The 16,752-nt window shown below is 33.4% G+C and overlaps 1 protein-coding gene across 1 annotated transcript; it reads right to left on the reverse strand.

The window, feature by feature from the left end:
• Positions 1-1,413: 1,413 nt before the first annotated feature.
• Positions 1,414-1,938, reverse strand: LOC119665801 (uncharacterized protein K02A2.6-like). Its single transcript, XM_038075047.1, has one exon. It carries the CDS (start codon positions 1,936-1,938, stop codon positions 1,414-1,416), a length of 525 nt encoding a protein of 174 aa, XP_037930975.1.
• Positions 1,939-16,752: the final 14,814 nt, after the last annotated feature.

The raw sequence follows: 16,752 nt of genomic DNA on the forward strand, positions 1-16,752 counted from the left end.
AATTTATAATGCATTTAATATAAATATTTTATGTGAATTATTGTTTAAGCATGAACACTTATTTATTATAATGAACAGTTTATTATTATTATAAGTATGTTATCGTTCAAATTCTCGGAATTATGAGCTAAGAAAAAACATGGGTAAAAAATATCCTATAATAGCTAACATGGTAACATTTTTAAATATCTAATTATCCGTATCTAGTTATGATAATAACAATATATTTCTAAAGACAATAGAAGAAAAAATCACAAGTGTCTGGACTTGCGTCGTTTTTTTAACCTTGTTTGAAATGTAATTAAAAATAAAATTAAAATTACTGATAACAGACAACATATTATTTTAACGTTGATAGTAAAATTAGTTAAGTCAGTTTTAAGGTAATTTTGTATAAATTGAGAGAAATGTTTTAAATAAAATCAGTAATTTAGGCCCTTTATGCGGAGGTTTCTTTTGTATTAGGATAATACACAGCGACAAGTAAACAATACTTTAATAACTTATAATATTTTAAAATTAAATAATAATGACAGATTTTCAACTAAATTTTTATATAAAAGCATCTTATTATATTTGTTAACTTTGTTTTTCAATATAATTGTTGTTAAAACACCTCATATCCATACTCTTTACATATAAATTCTTTTTTTATAGCAAAATAAATTAAAAGCATAAAAATTGTCTCTATGGATATATACAACTTCTTTATCTACGATTCAATGTCAATAAAAGAAATCATATACAAAAATTTTGTGTTTTGTATTAATGTATAACATATAATTCTACTAAAATTATACAAATATTACTAATTGTAATAAAATAAATTATTAAAATAAAATATTATTTTAAAAACTTTTATTTTAAACAAAAATTAAACTCATAAGTACATACTATGCATAAATCATGTACTCATAGCATCAAAATATCAAACAAACAAAAAACAAGTATACATACAGAATCGAAATGCTTTCAAAAACCAATACAAAATGAAAGTGATCTAATTTTTTGGTGCAACGCTTTACTTTGCATTTTATGCAAAGACTTTGCAGTGAAATTTTTATTTGCAAAGTCCAAAGTAAATTATGTTAAGTCTTTGGTGCAACGCTTTTCACTTTTACTTTGCAAAAAAAAGTAACTCATAAGTTTTGCAAAGTGAAAAATGAAAAGTGTTGGTGCAACAGGGCCCAGATCACCTTCTTCATACCGTTTTGGCTTTTTATGGCTACTGTCAAAACGTTGCTTCCATTTGGAATGTGCAGCTTCTATGCGTTGGACTGCTTCATGTCGGCGGGCAATCATATCTACTGGAGTATCATCTTGTAAAGCCTCGTGTAAGTGATTGGCTGTTATATCTCGCAATTTAAAATCGAATATGAGATCGTTTGGAGAAAAATTAGTAGTTGAGTTAATTTAAGTGTTAAGCATCCACTGTAGTGATCGGAGTTCTTCGTCCAAATTTTTGTCATCGAATTTGGCTGTCTTTAAGAAAGATAGAATGGATTGATTTAACCTTTTCACCTGTCCATTAACCCTCGGAGTACGAACGGCTGTCTTAACGTGTTTAATTTCATTCAGCTTACAGTAGTCAAAAAAAACTTTAGAGTTAAATGACGTTCCTCTATCGGTGATAATTTTCACTGGCAAGCCGAAGATACTGCTAAGTTCATTTAATGCGTTGATTATTGGCTGTGTTTTGGTGTTACGCACAGCTTTAATAATCACGTATTTGGTGAATCTGTCCACTAACACTAAAATATGCGTATTTTCTTTTTTGCTTCTTATAAATGGACCAAGATGATCGGGATGCAAAATACGAAACGGCTTTAACGGCTCCAATTCGTCAATGTGTAATTCACATTCGCTTCGTCCACCTGGTTTTCGATTAAAATAGCATTCGACACAATTAGCAATATAGCCTTTAACAAACGTTCGCATTCTAGGAAACCAATAAGTCTTCATAATACGGTTAATAGTTTTGTCGACTGAAAAATAACCTGCTTTATCGTGGTAAGAGTTTATTATTTTCCAACGTACTCCCTTCGTTACGACCTATAGTTCTTGATGGTTTAGTTTTCGATATAATCGGGAATTTTTGACTATGTAATCATTTTCGATTTGCTTCCTCTGACTGGATTCGAATTTACGTTCAAGTATAGCAATAATCGTTTTCAATTTCGGATCTTGAATCTGCATAGCGGTTAACCAATCGTCTGTTGAAATTTCTATACGTAAAATTCTGTCGGCAACAGTTTCAGGTTCTTGGGCAGTTTCAGACGGATTCCTACTTAGTGCATCCACGTGGAACATACGTATCCCAGCGCGATGAACAGTCTCGAAATCAAAATCTTGTAGTTTCAACCACGATCTGGAAACTCGTGCAATTAACGGAGTGGATGTTTTTAGCATTGTTATAGCTGAGCAGTCGGTTACCATTTTAAAATGTTTTCCCACTAAATAAAATCGAAAACGCTCCAGTGCCTTAACGATAGCTAACACCTCTAGTTAGTAACTATGGTATTTTTCCTCCGAACTGTTACAATGGCGACTGTAGTAACATACAGGCTGTAAAATGTTGTCGTCAGATCGTTGAAATAATATACCAGCTACACCAATAGCGCTGGCATCAGTGTGTACTTCATGCTCTTTCCGCTGTTCATAGATCGCAAGAGTTGGTTCGGAGCATAACTCTTCTTTTAGTTTACAAAATACTTCTTCTTATGGTTTGTCCCATATAAATTCAACATTATCCTTTTTCATCAACATTGTGAGCGGTTTTGAAATAAGCGAATAGTTTTTCACAAACTTACGAAAAAAACCTGTGAGACTAAGAAATTGGCGCACCTCCGTAACGTTTTTCGGTCGTTCAAAGGCCAAGGTGGCCAAGGAAATTAATTTCTTTTGACAGAAAACTACATTTCGTTAATTTCAGCTTCAGCCCCTCGTCATGTAGAATATTCAAGAATTTTTGTAACCGCTGCAAACCTTCTGATATTGTTTTGCTTGGTATAACAACATCATCTTAATATGTAATAATTTGACCTGCTGGCATTTTGCTAACCACTGAATTCATTACTGACTGAAAAACAGCTGGCGCGTTTACCAAACCAAATGGAATGTAGTTATACTCGAAGTGGCCATCGTAAGTCATGAACACAGTGTACTGCTTACTGCCTTCTTCTACGGCGATTTGATGATAACCAGACATCAGATCAAGCATGGTAAAATATTGGTTATCAGCTAACGAAGAGAACAGCTCTTCCATGATCGGCATAGGAAAAGGTTCTGTAACTGTGATTTTATTCAGCTCCCGGTAGTCCACACATAAGCGATCTTCCCCATTCTTTTTTTTCATCAGGACTATTGGTGACGCAAAGGATGACTCACTTCGACGAATAATGTTGTTTGAAAGAAATTCGTTTATAATTTCTTTTACACATTCACGTTTTACAAAAGGGAGTCGATATGGTCGTCTACTAACTGGCACGTCTGACTTTAGGCGAATCGTTAATTACTTTTTGGTATATTTACCTAGCTCTGACATTTTGGAAGCAAAACAGTCAGCGTAGCTTACCAACAACTTATTTAACTCATCTTTGGAATTTTCATTTATATTGGAATTAACGCTCAAATTGGTTAATTCAATTTTCTCTATTCTACTGGAACTGTTAGAGCGGTTAAAGTCAAATTGTTAATATTGTAGGATTCTGTAGAATTATTATAATTGATGTGTTATATGATTTACATATTATATTTTATTATATTTTAATCTATTGTAAATCATATGTTGTATAATTAAATTATTATAATTAATATATTATATAATTCATACATAATATTTTATATGGTTAATATATGGTTAATTAATTTATCTAACTAACCCTGTATAAGATGTAATCAAACCAATGGTTCCAAGTCTTGTTTTTATTGCCTTTTGTTTTTTGCGCCCGAGATGAGCAATTTTTTGTTATATTTTTTGGCTGCAAGTAAACTCCGTTGGTTTGATTCTGTCTCTTGTTTTTCGATCGCGAACGTGTCAACACACGGGTACACACAAAAAAGTGATTAAACAATCAATAACCGAAATTGTATAAATTCAATTGTATAAATTAAATAAAATCAAATAAAGATCACAAAACCAAATTATAAAAACGCTTATAATTTACAGGAAACATCTTCTATAACAAATCGTACCCCTGGTTGGCACAGCACGTCGTTACCCACCAAAATTGGCTTGTTCATGAATTCGTCCTCGATAATCAATAGAGATACCGAACATTCTATTGCGTCTATCCGTAAAGTTACATTTAACTGTGTTGTACATTCAAAACCGCCGCCAAACATCCCTTGCAACGCACGTCCTGTATACGGTATTTCACCACGAAACATTGTAGCATAACTTTTTCTAATTAAAGACACCGAACTGTCTGGATCTATAAATGCTGTTAAAAACACACCATTGATTTATACTTCTTTAATGATTCCGGATATCAGAGAAATTTTATTCTTGTTAGTTTTCTTTACCGGCTCTTTTACAAATCTACAATTTGCTGCGGTGTGACCTACTCTCTGGCAGTTTTTACATCGTGAGCGTTTTTGTGGTTGTTTGCAATTTATAGAAACGTGCCCTTCCTTGTTGCAGTTATAACATCTTATCCGTGCATTTTCGCCTTTTGTATTTGACGTTGGAGGTTTAAAAATCGGTTACCTAGTAACATTTTTATCCACTCTCTGTTGAATTCGCAGTGGCGCATTTGCTAAGTGCCTTCGTATTGCAACTAAAAAATCATTTGATGTCACATACAAATTGCTAGCCAGCGACTGCTGCATTCTATAGTCGTTTAGTCCTTTGAGAATATATTGATTAATTGAATTATCTTGCATAAGACCTCTACGACCTATTGCCAACACTCGATAGTAAAACTCTTCGTGACTTTCATTCGTCATTCTGGAACAATTCATTAATTTCATGTGTACGTCAGCATCGGTGTCCGTAGATGGAAAATCAAACACTATTTGATTACAAAACTACATCTAATTAGAAAAAACACTTGGTAAACTATCCTTCCACATCTTTGCTGGTCCTTTTAATTTCGACTGTACACTGTACAACAACAAACGATTGCTGCACTGTTTAGCCTTCTTTATTAAGTGGGTTAAACTCTGATAGAATTTCAATTATATCGCGAACCTTATGTTGATACAAATACCATATTGTTGCAGTGGAAATAAGGCGTTTGGATATGCCAATTTGGGCGTTAGAGTTGCTGAAGAAATGTGCGTTTTTGAATAATTTTTATCTATATTTCGTTGATGCGTAGACATCGAATTTGTTGTTACAAGCTGCAGCGCAAATGAACATGTCGGCGTTCCTAAATTTGCGATTGACATCGGTGTATTTTGTGAAATTGACGAACAAATTGGTATGGAACTATTTGGTATGCTGCATGCGGTATGAAATACACAAACGGTGGAGTCATTACAATTGGTGTATGGGTGTATGCATTATAAGTAATCGGCAGAGCAGTGCTCGTTACGGCACCACCCGAAGGTTGTCGGCTGCACATGTTAGTCGGAACATGCACAGATCCTTCCGGAATTGCTGATGATGAGCAATCCTAAGTCATGCAGCTGTCGCACCCATAAAATACACCATTCGAACTATCCAATGTCGCCGTTTGATTTTCAGTACCGAGTTCCGCGGTTACGATCCTTTTTATTAGCTCTGTCTTACTACCGACGGTCAACAAGGCTAGTTTTCGACACTTTCCTCTAAGCGTGTCAGTGTTTATGTCGCGAAAGTTCGGCATTTTGTTTTTTTATTTTAGATTTTATTATCCCACTTTGTCATCAAGAACTAAGTTTGTTTATTATTATTTCGGTTTATTTTAATATAACAATTATGTACATTAGTACATTTCTTCCTTATTTTAATATTACAATTATGTACATTAGTACATTTCTTTTTTTACAATTTTACCTCTAACTGCGAAGACGCATGCGAATATTTCTCTCGCAAAAACATAACAACGTTGTTTAACTACAATGTTATGAATTGAGAATTTATGTGGCCGGAGGTATTTCCGTTTTTTGAAAATTTTGATTTCGCGATGTGTTCCATCTATTTTGATTGTTATGTGGAGATCCTCTTGCTCTTTGTGTATTGTTGTTATTCCCATTGCTGTGTTGGTATCTATTATTTATGCTGTTATAAGATTTTTTGTATGTGATGCCATGCGTTTGGCTTCTGTTCCGTCGCAATTTGTATTGCTTCAGTTAATGTGGATGGTCTGGCAGCAGCTATGACGTTGCTTAGTCTCTCATTTAGACCACTCTTGAATGAATTTAGACCAGTTAAGCCTGTCATCTTCAATAATACTTCTCTGCATTCTTCTCCCTGGGTTGCTAGATGGATTTGATTAAGTTGTGCTACGTATTCCTTTATTTTTGAGGCGTATTGAAATACTGTTTGAGTGCTCTGACGCATGTTTATCAGTTTGTTCTGTATTGTCAAAGGACTTGTGTTTGGTTTATAAATGTAGTTCAGTTTTTGAATAAATTTGTTGATTGTGTCGTCTTCTCCCGTAGAAATTAGTTTATTTTTTACTCTATCTGACAATTAAGCTGTTTTAATAAGCTTCAGCAAAATACTTCTTTCATTGTTATCCTTCAATGAATCCGAATAGAATTGTAAAATACCTATAAAATTAGATAGACTTTTTACGTTCCCATTGAATTCGGGTACGACTTTTGAAGCAGATATTAAATCGAATTTCTCTATTATGCTATTATTGATGTTATTATTGTTTTCCACCCTATATTTTAGGTAAGAGTCAATCAGTTCTACTAGACTATCAAATTTTGTTTTTATTGAATTTAAGTCTTTAGGTCGCAGTGCACGAATCTTTTAGGTCGCAGTGCACGATCCCTTACTCAATAATAATAATAAGTCTTTATTGTAAATAATTTCTTTTATATATTGCCAAATTTGAGCTATGTATATATGTGTATTCTTTATGTATTTTTCTGTACACGTTCTATTGGGATTTCTCTTTAATTTTAGTAGTATATATTTCAAATCTTGTAACTCCATATGATATTGAAAATTATTAGAATTTACATTTTTTTATTAATATGTATAAAATCAAAATTGTCATTATTATAAATAATCAATAATATAATCAGAATTATTCTGATAGAAACTTCATTACGAGAACTTTTACTATATATTGTGTTTTTTTTTTAAATATTTTTATTATTTAAATATTTATATATCTCAAAGCATGTTTTCTTATATACTTTTATAATACGTATTTATTTTTTTATTTGATAAAATAATTAAAATAATTAAATTATGTATAAAATAATTGAGTCATTGCTCAATGCAGTTGATGTAGTGGCTGCAGCTGCGTTGTTATTTATGGTTTCTTCTTTTGTTTGGGTTCCATTGCTTTTTTATATTTCTGAGTTGTTTGATTAGGCTTTCCTTTGAATCCCTTTCAGCTATCTTTATTAATCGTTTGAGGTTGCCAATTTCTTTCGCTGTTTTTCGTTTCTTTCCTCCTCTTTAATTTGTTTTTGGTGCAGCTAGTGTTATTTCTTTTGTCTTTCCCACCGGATGACGTTTTTTGTATTCTTCCAAGGTTATTGAGCAAGGGCCAGCACTCGGATTTGCTTCTAGTGCTTTTTGAAGTGTTAGAACTGCTCTGGTAAATACTTTGTCAAATTGCTGTTGCGACATTTATAAGCTGGATTCAAACAGCGTTCTAGTATTTCTTCTTATACGTTTCAATTCTTCAAGTTTTTCTGCTATTACTAATCGTTCCTATTTTTCTTTGAAGTATTCCTCATAATTAACAGTTTCGTATAATTCCTCAAAACCTTTTAAATATCCTCTTTCCAAATTTCCTAGTAGTAGAAAACTAGATACAAGATATCAAGCCTATAGAAATTTTAAGGATTAATGCTTTAGGAATTTGGTCACTTCAGTTGGATCGCCAATTGTATAGAAAATTATTATGTCGAAATGTGGTTGGTAAGGTTTTTCGAATATTGTCTTAGATCTCCAGCCACTTGTTCTATTCTTTCAGTGGTTATGCCGTATAGAATAGTGTTCTAATCAACTTAGTAAGCCGTACAAAACTTGAGATCAGTAATTCAAACGACAAGTGTATGCTTTAAATCTAGATTTAAGTCTGATTTATTTGGTAAAATGTTCCGGTATTTATACCGTTTAAAAGTTATATATTCACAATGATTCGTATTTCTTATGTGTTAGAAATAACCAATCAGAACAGTACTTGGGTTATTTGTATATTTAAATACACAAAAATGATTCTAATAAGTGTTAAATCATATATCATATTTAAGTACTTATAATTGTTGTATAATTCTTCCCTAAAGAATTTGAGTCATGCTAGTGCATCGACCAATCATGCTGTATCACTTAGCTTGCGCATTATGTTACATATGCATTTATATCTGCATGAGTCAAATGCATCAAAAATGTATGTATTTCAAGGCGATATTTCAACAAAAGTGCATTTAATAAATTATGTCACATTTGTTTTGTCTACAATGCAATGACTTGTCATATTAAGCATTGACGTAGGTCATGGGCACAACAAGGCAATCATCCCCCCGGTATTATGCTACGAGGCCGAAACTTGGACTCTAACGACGGCAGATGAAAACCAAATCAGAACATTCGAAAGAAAGGTGCTGAGAAAGATTTATGGTCCTATCCGATTGAACCATGAATAATTTCGTCAGCGTACGATCGCTGAGCTACTATAACTTTGTAACGGTGAAGTTGCTGTACAGTTCGCAAAGTTGCAGCGCTTAAGGTAGTTAGGGCATGAGAATGCCGGTAGATAGACCACAAAAGCGAATACTCCATTTCACACCGTATAATGACCGCAGCAGAGGTAGACCACGTATAAGATGGCTTGACAGACGACATCAGAAAAATGGGTATCCAAAGCAGTAGGTCTAAAACAACATGCAAAGCAGGATGGAGAAACCTGGTTGATGCAGCTAAAGCTCACCCCGAGCTGTAACACTGATGATGATGTATCTCGGGATAAAATGTTGTAATTTTTTCCCTAAGTGATGTAGACGCATGTGGTTTTGAGAATTGGCATTGTAGACGCATTTTCAAATGGCTATATCTCAAGCTCTTTACACGGCAGGAACTTGAAATTTACTGCATTTTAAAGATAATTGATTAGACTTTTAAGAAATTGTTTAAAATTTTAGAATGTTTATATTTCAATACTAATATTAACCGTTTAATTTAAAAAAAAAAATTTTTTTCAAAACACGTCTCCAGAATTTTTTTTTTTATTTGATTTTCTCAATTTTGATGACTCTATTTTTGATGACTTCCGATGACTCATATTGCCATGATGACAAGAAAAACTAAATGTAAAAACTTTTGTCTACATATTTAACCTTTCACATCATAACACAAATACCGTACGTGTTCAGTAATGAACATGTTTTATTTTATTAATTAATTAATTAATTATTACAACTAACTTAATTTAAAACTAACTTAATGTTAAATTTTGTATTTTGTATTACATTAATTACACGTTTCCACTACGTACTTAGGTCGTGTGCGAGTTAGGCTAATACGGCGTTTACATTGGCCGAAAATGGCTCATTTTGGTCAAAAATCGAAAATGAGTATCGAATGGCTCATTCTTGCATATAAAATTTCAAGCACAAAAATGAACAATTTTCTCACATTCTGTATGAATGACGTTCGAATGCATTCCACATACGTTCCAAATGCAAAGGAATCCATTGAACATACCCTAAATGAAAGCTCTTCATGGCATTTTGACAGTTTGAAAAAGCTGTTTTGACATATTTACAAAAAAAGGTAAAAAATGTTTGGTGGTTGCATTTTCTTTAAAACGATGCACCAATTTTTGGAACTTCTACTTCTCAAAAATAAATAAATCGAATCTAGAAACAAGTTTTCAGTTTATATTGTAAGGTTTGAAGGCATATTTAACCTTCATGCAACATTTTTTTGGCACAGGCCAAAAATCAAATCAACATGCAAGTTGAAAAATTAGATGTTGAAATAAGAACAAATGAAATAGAACGAATGTAAACACTTTCAAATGGCTCATTCAAAATGAGCCATTTTCGGCCAATGTAAACGCCGTATTAGTTGCGTTCTAAATGAGGCAAATTCTAAGTTGTGCCGATAATGTAGTGATGTGTCGATACGTGTTGATAAATGACTAAATGTGTGCAGTGCAAAAAATCCTAAAAAATCTCCCATTTGGTTTAGCATCAACTTAGCCTAACTCGCACACGACCTTAGTAAGTCATATAGTAACATTGAGCTTTAACATTGAATGTAACATTGAATGGGAAAGAGCTTTCATGTGTCAAAAAGTTCTAGTTTTAGAGTTTTTCTGTGTTTACATTTTAATTGTAAACGTATGATATTAAAATGATAGAAAATTTAAATAATTTAATATATAATGTTTGTAATGTTGTTCACAATATAAAAGCGGCAGTTGCTGCATATACAAAAGAACATACCATACTTTTTAAAAAATTACAAATTATTCAAAATCAACAAATGATAGTGCTTTCTTCAATGATTACTAGAAAAAAAGGAAGTGCTGGACTTTGGTAAGTATGGGCAGTAAATATTATTAAATAAAAAATAAAATTTTACTGAGTTGGTATTTTAGATAAGAATGATATCCGTATGTCGGTTCTGAGAAGACAACAGAGGGCTTCAAAACAAGTTTGAACACTAAATAACCACAATCCAAATAGAAAAGAAATAAGGCGATGTTTAGTTCAAATTTTCATTAATAGCTAATAATAACACTAATAACTTATAAATTAAAAATAAAAACAACAAATAATATGTACTTATATATTTTTCATATAATTAGATTTTATTTAATTATAAATAAATATTTATTATTAAATCATATATGAAATTTTATAATTATATCAGACATAAATTTTTAATAAATAAACTTATTTTTATATTTACCATATTTACAAGTACGTATTAACAAAATGTTTTATAAATTAAACTATATTGTCTGTTGCAGTTTATTCATCAATGGTTAATTCGGATGAAAAGTTTTGTTCATCATCTTCAATCGATAGTGGATCGATTTTCATCCACGTTTCATCATCGTCTGAAGAACCATCTGAAGATGCATGTGAAGAAACTCCTAGAAAAAAGAAGTCACTTCTTATTTTTATTTAATTAGTAACTTATTTTTATTTAATTAGTGACACCAACCAAAGCACTTGCCGTGCTTTAAATTAGAATTAAACTAATTAAATAAAAATAAGTTACAATAAAAACCTGGAACTTGAGCATTGAAAGTTTGTGCAGCCTTGGCTTCTTGTGGATAAACACGATTAGTCATCGCTTCTAATTTGACAGCCACGAGTTCTAAGCCTGGCACTTGCAGTCCAAACAAAATTATATACGGACTATAAACTAATTAAATAAAAATTCGATTATTCCAAAGACCACTGATGAAGAGTACTTGGCAATACTCGAAACAGCGTTGTGTGGTTAGCCAAACTTCAATAAAATTAAAATAAATTTTTGTGTTTGTCCTTTATCTTTCTTTGCTATTCAAAAACCCCTCTAAATTTTAATAAAGCTTCTTTGTCACTATACAAAGAAAGTCTAGCTTTACAGCAAATACTTTATTCAATATATATTTAAGAAATAAATACATACAAAACAATTTAACACTTACTTTGCACAGTTTTTATTCTTTTATACACATAAAACCAAATCAAACAGAAACATTAACCATCGCCAAAAACGAATTAACAAAACACGCCGGCACCAGTTTTTTTATTTTATGAAATTACTTGTTTATCACGAATATTTTCTTCACATTTGTTTTTTTGATGTTATTTATTTAGATACTATTAAATATATATATATTAAATTAAAAATACTTTATTATTTTTAAATAATAAATTTTTAATTAAATTGTTAATTAAAAATACACTTGGAATTACGCGAAGTAAACAAACGAAACCTCGGCGCAATCAACAAAAAAAAGCATGCAAACATGAAAATACACATGAAGTACAAAATATAACACGAAACGCACCAGGAATATAAAGAACAGTGTACAAACGTTTCAGGAAAAGTCGTTAGACTACACACGAAGTCCCTTAAACCACTAAAACACAATAAACTAGTAGCATGGTCAAGACGGCATGGATTTCCATAGCTCGCAAAAAGGATTTGATTTTAATTCCAGAAGAAGTCAAGGCCAGTACATCAGGAACCGTTGAGGAGCTACGGAAGCGTGCACGTTATCATCTAACAACTGAAGAAAACCCGACAAGTATCCACAGAAGAGTGAGTCGATTAAAAATTATGCTTTAGAGTTACAGGATTTGATGCGGCCAGCCGAGCTAACAAGGGGACAACAATAAGTCGAATCTACCGAAATAGTAGGCCAGAATACCAGCTACATATTAAACCACGTGAATTTACCTCTCTGGAAGGCTTGATCAAGTTAACTGAGGAATTCGAGTGACTTACTCAACTAAGTAACATAGAGCGCCAACACACTCTCGATTGGTCACCGCCGGTTCCCGCTTATCACAGAGGTGGGGAAGCAAATCATTTTGCACGAGAATGCACAAAACCTAGGAAACTTTTTTGCTGGATTTGTGGCACTCTAGGCCGTCGAACGATCGAGTGCTGCGGGAAAAACCCAACCTACGGAAACCAGCAGAGTACCAACGGAAAACTTACGGGGTGTTGTTCCACGCGACGGGCTAACAACTCCCCTGCCACCAGGTCCGCAAATAAGTTATATACCAGTGGTGACGTCGTCTATGCAATCATCACATTAGGGGAATCGGCATCACATGCAACTGTTGATACGGAGGCCATGAGAAGTGTTGTCAGTAATCAGGTATTAGAAAACAATCTTGTGAAAGGGTTTAGGGTTCAACATGAGGAAACAATCCATTTAGCGGATGGTTCTGTCCTATTGGTTACTCAGCAGCTGGAGTGTGATGTGAAATATGAAAATAAAACGGTCAAACTATCTTTTCTAGTTATGGAGAGCACCAGCGATGACATCATACTGGGTATCGAGCCATAGGAGCCACACTAAAGTGTGGGGGATCAGTAATTAAATTTCAAAATCTAAAAGGACGTTGTAGGTCTAGTAAAATTCTACATTTTTCAACAGGTAACACTACGAAATTAACAGATGGAAAATCTATCGAGGGAGACCAACCAGAACCGTCATGCGAAATATGGGATGCTGGTGTCTTAAATAATATTACCACTATTCAGGACGGCCATAATAAACACATGGACACGATGACAAAAGAAGAGGACCAAAGGAATGAGTCAAATGCTATTTTGAATGATACCAACGTTTTCCTGGATCAAGAAGTGGATAAATTCAACACTTTAAAAGGAGTTTGTAATTTGACTCATCATAATATTTCCATGATTGATGAGCAACCTATTAAACAGCGTTACTATCCTCGTAATCCGACAATGCAAGCCATAATTAAGAAAGAGATAGACGAACTACTGGAAAATGGATGCATTGAACCGTCGGAAAGTGCATATAGCGCACCGATAGTGTTGGTGAAGAAGAAAAATAACAAATGGAGATTATGTGTGGATTGTCGTCAACTAAATGCAAAGTCGAAACCAGACGCATATCCACTTCCGCGCATAAATCATATCCTGGATCGGCTTCGCGAGGTGAAAGTTATAAGTAGTTTGGATTTGAAGAATGGGTATTGGTAGATACCGATGCATCCGAACAGCAAACCATTAACAGCGTTTACGGTACCGGGACGGGGTCTGTTTTAATGGAAGGTAATGCCATTTGGGTTACATTCCGCCCCTGCTACGTTTCAGCGTGTATTGGATTCAGTCATTGGACCAGAAATGGAGCCCTTTGCATTCGCATACGGAAGGCGACCACGATCGTCATTCAAAAGGCTTTCAGAGAACGTATCCTTGCGCGCTTCGGTGTACCAAAAGTATTAATATCAGATAATGGGACCCAGTTTACCAGTCGGGCTACTAGAATTTTTTTCTCAGATTTGGGTATAACGCAACAATTTACCGCACCATACGCCCCATATGAAAACCCCACCGAGAGAACTAATAGGACTGTTAAGACTCTTATCAGTCAACTCACGGAAGGTGACCACAGGAATTGGGACGCATATTTGCCAGAAATTACACTAGCAATGAACTCAAGTGTAGCCGAATCCATGGGATTCTCAGCAGCTTTTTTGAATTTCGGGCGAGAACCACGTATGCCAGCTAATCAATTTGACAAGGTCACTCCAGGTACCAGAGACGTACCCATCACTCCTATGGACAAAGCCCAGAAATTACAAGGAATCATGGAAGTAGTAAGGCAAAATATGCAGTACGCTTCTATCGAGCAAGCAAGGCATTACAATCTCCGCCGTAGGGACTGGAAACCGCAAATCGGAGACCACGTCCTGGTAAGGAACCACATTTTGTCTAAAGCGGTTGATCACATTGCCGCGAAACTAAGTCCATAATTCAGTGGACCATACAAAATGAAAGGTTTCCAATCGCCAGTAATCGTAATAATTGAGGACAAGACCGCTAAAACCAGGAAAACAGCACGCGTCAGCGATATCAAATTGTATTACGAAGGCTCTAATCGTGAAGAGTACGGAGGCGGATTTAGTTCACAAGAGATACCCGAAGAACCAAAGATACCGAGTGCAAGTTAGCCGAAGAGGTGTAGTCAGTGTTTCATTAAAATAATATCATCAGTTTGTTTTTTCTTTCTGAAGAAAGAGGGAAATATGACGATACAAATTTGCACAGTAAATTTCTATGTCACATATATCAAGAACAAGAGAAAAAGAAAGTCTGAATGTCACCTAACCACTACCTCTACACATAGTAAAAATAAGAACACTCACGTGAAGAAAACTGCAATGGATTTATCTGAAAAATATGAAATTGAATAAAGATATTTTATCATAAATCACATGGACATTACCTGCGATCCTCGGTTCCAGCGTGCCGCGGGCATCAATGCATGCAATGTACAAAATCTTAAATATGCGATAAAGGAAAAAAATGAATTTCTTGTTTGTTACAATTTATGAATGAAAAAAACTTGTATTTGAATTCTAAACACAACAACAAATAAACAATTACAACAGAAAACATATTTATTTATTTAAAATATATATTTAAGAAATAAATGCATACAAAACAATTTAACACTTACTTTGCACAGTTTTTATTCTTTTATACACATAAAACCAAATCAAACAGAAACATTAACCATCGCCAAAAACGAATTAACAAAACACGCCGGCACCAGTTTTTTTATTTTATGAAATTACTTGTTTATCACGAATATTTTCTTCACATTTGTTTTTTTGATGTTATTTATTTAGATACTATTAAATATATATATATTAAATTAAAAATACTTTATTACTTTCAAATAATAAAGTTTTAATTAAATTGTTAATTAAAAATACACTTGGAATTACGCGAAGTAAACAAACGAAACCTCGGCGCAATAAAAAAAAAAAAGCATGCAAACATGAAAATACACAAGAAGTACAAAATATAACACGAATAGTTCAACCTTTACGGCGAAGTTAACAACAGCAAATAATACCGGTGCGCTATACCAAAAAGCTCCGGTATGTTCGGTATAAATGAAAGAACATTCGATATGATAGGGGACTTGTGTTTTGACTAGTGAAGAAGCAAGTACTCTGGCTCATTCGACCTCCTGGTAAATTTTACCAAGGACTTAAATTTTCACTCATAAAGAGACAAGTACACTGGCCTATTCGGTCTTCTGGCATATTCCGCCAAAACCTGGCTCATTCAGCCAAAGTAGTTAGAAATTAATATCTTTGTCATATGTTTATATTTTTATTTTTTTTAACCTGGCTCATGCGGCCAAATGATTATCTTCCACAGTACAGAGTAACCGTCACGCTGTTCTGCCAGGAGTCTTCTTAGGAAACGAACTGAAGCTAAAAGTAGAAACCTTGTCAACGAGTACTACAGTGAACAGAAAACATGAATCTACATTAAGGTCATAGTTACCCCCAGCAGTAATAATTTCTGTGTGGCCGTCGTCAACGATGATGCACATTTTTAATTATTAAATAAAAACAATATTTTATTGGAATTATAATTTATCATATGTTTGAATAACTTATTCAGCAATTATTTGAATAAACTTTGTTTGAATATTTTCTTTTATGAAGTAAAAAAAATATATAATTAATATATTAAATTAACGTTCTTTTCTTCTAAAACTACGTCTCAGCAAAAATATAAATTTATTGTCACGACTCTGGACGACGGCTGAGGATACTCCAGCAAAAACTAAATATTTTTGAACGTCTCCCAAAAGTGTCGTTACAATGTAAACATAGTATAAGTCTGTTATCGCTTAATTCAAAAAATTATAAACTAAGAAAAAACACGGGTGAAAAATACCCTGAACTAAAACAGCACACATTTTAAAATATTTTATAACACCCCAGGCACCGTATCTAATTATAATAATAGAAATATATTTCTGAAGACAATAGAAAGAAAAATTCTAAGTACCGGTATTTTCTTCTTAAGGAAAAATTGTATCCTGTCTGAACCTTTTTTTGCGACAACAATGAAATCTAATTAAAATTAAAATAAGCGAAAACAGACAACAAATTATT

The sequence above is a fragment of the Teleopsis dalmanni genome, chromosome 1 (assembly GCF_002237135.1).
Source record: "Teleopsis dalmanni isolate 2A chromosome 1, ASM223713v2, whole genome shotgun sequence".
In the NCBI taxonomy this organism is placed as follows: Eukaryota; Metazoa; Arthropoda; class Insecta; order Diptera; family Diopsidae; genus Teleopsis; species Teleopsis dalmanni.

Excerpts from the sequence above, each read along its gene's own strand:
- LOC119665801 (XM_038075047.1), bottom strand. The coding sequence starts at position 1,938 with ATGCGAACGTTTGTTAAAGGCTATATTGCTAATTGTGTCGAATGCTAT.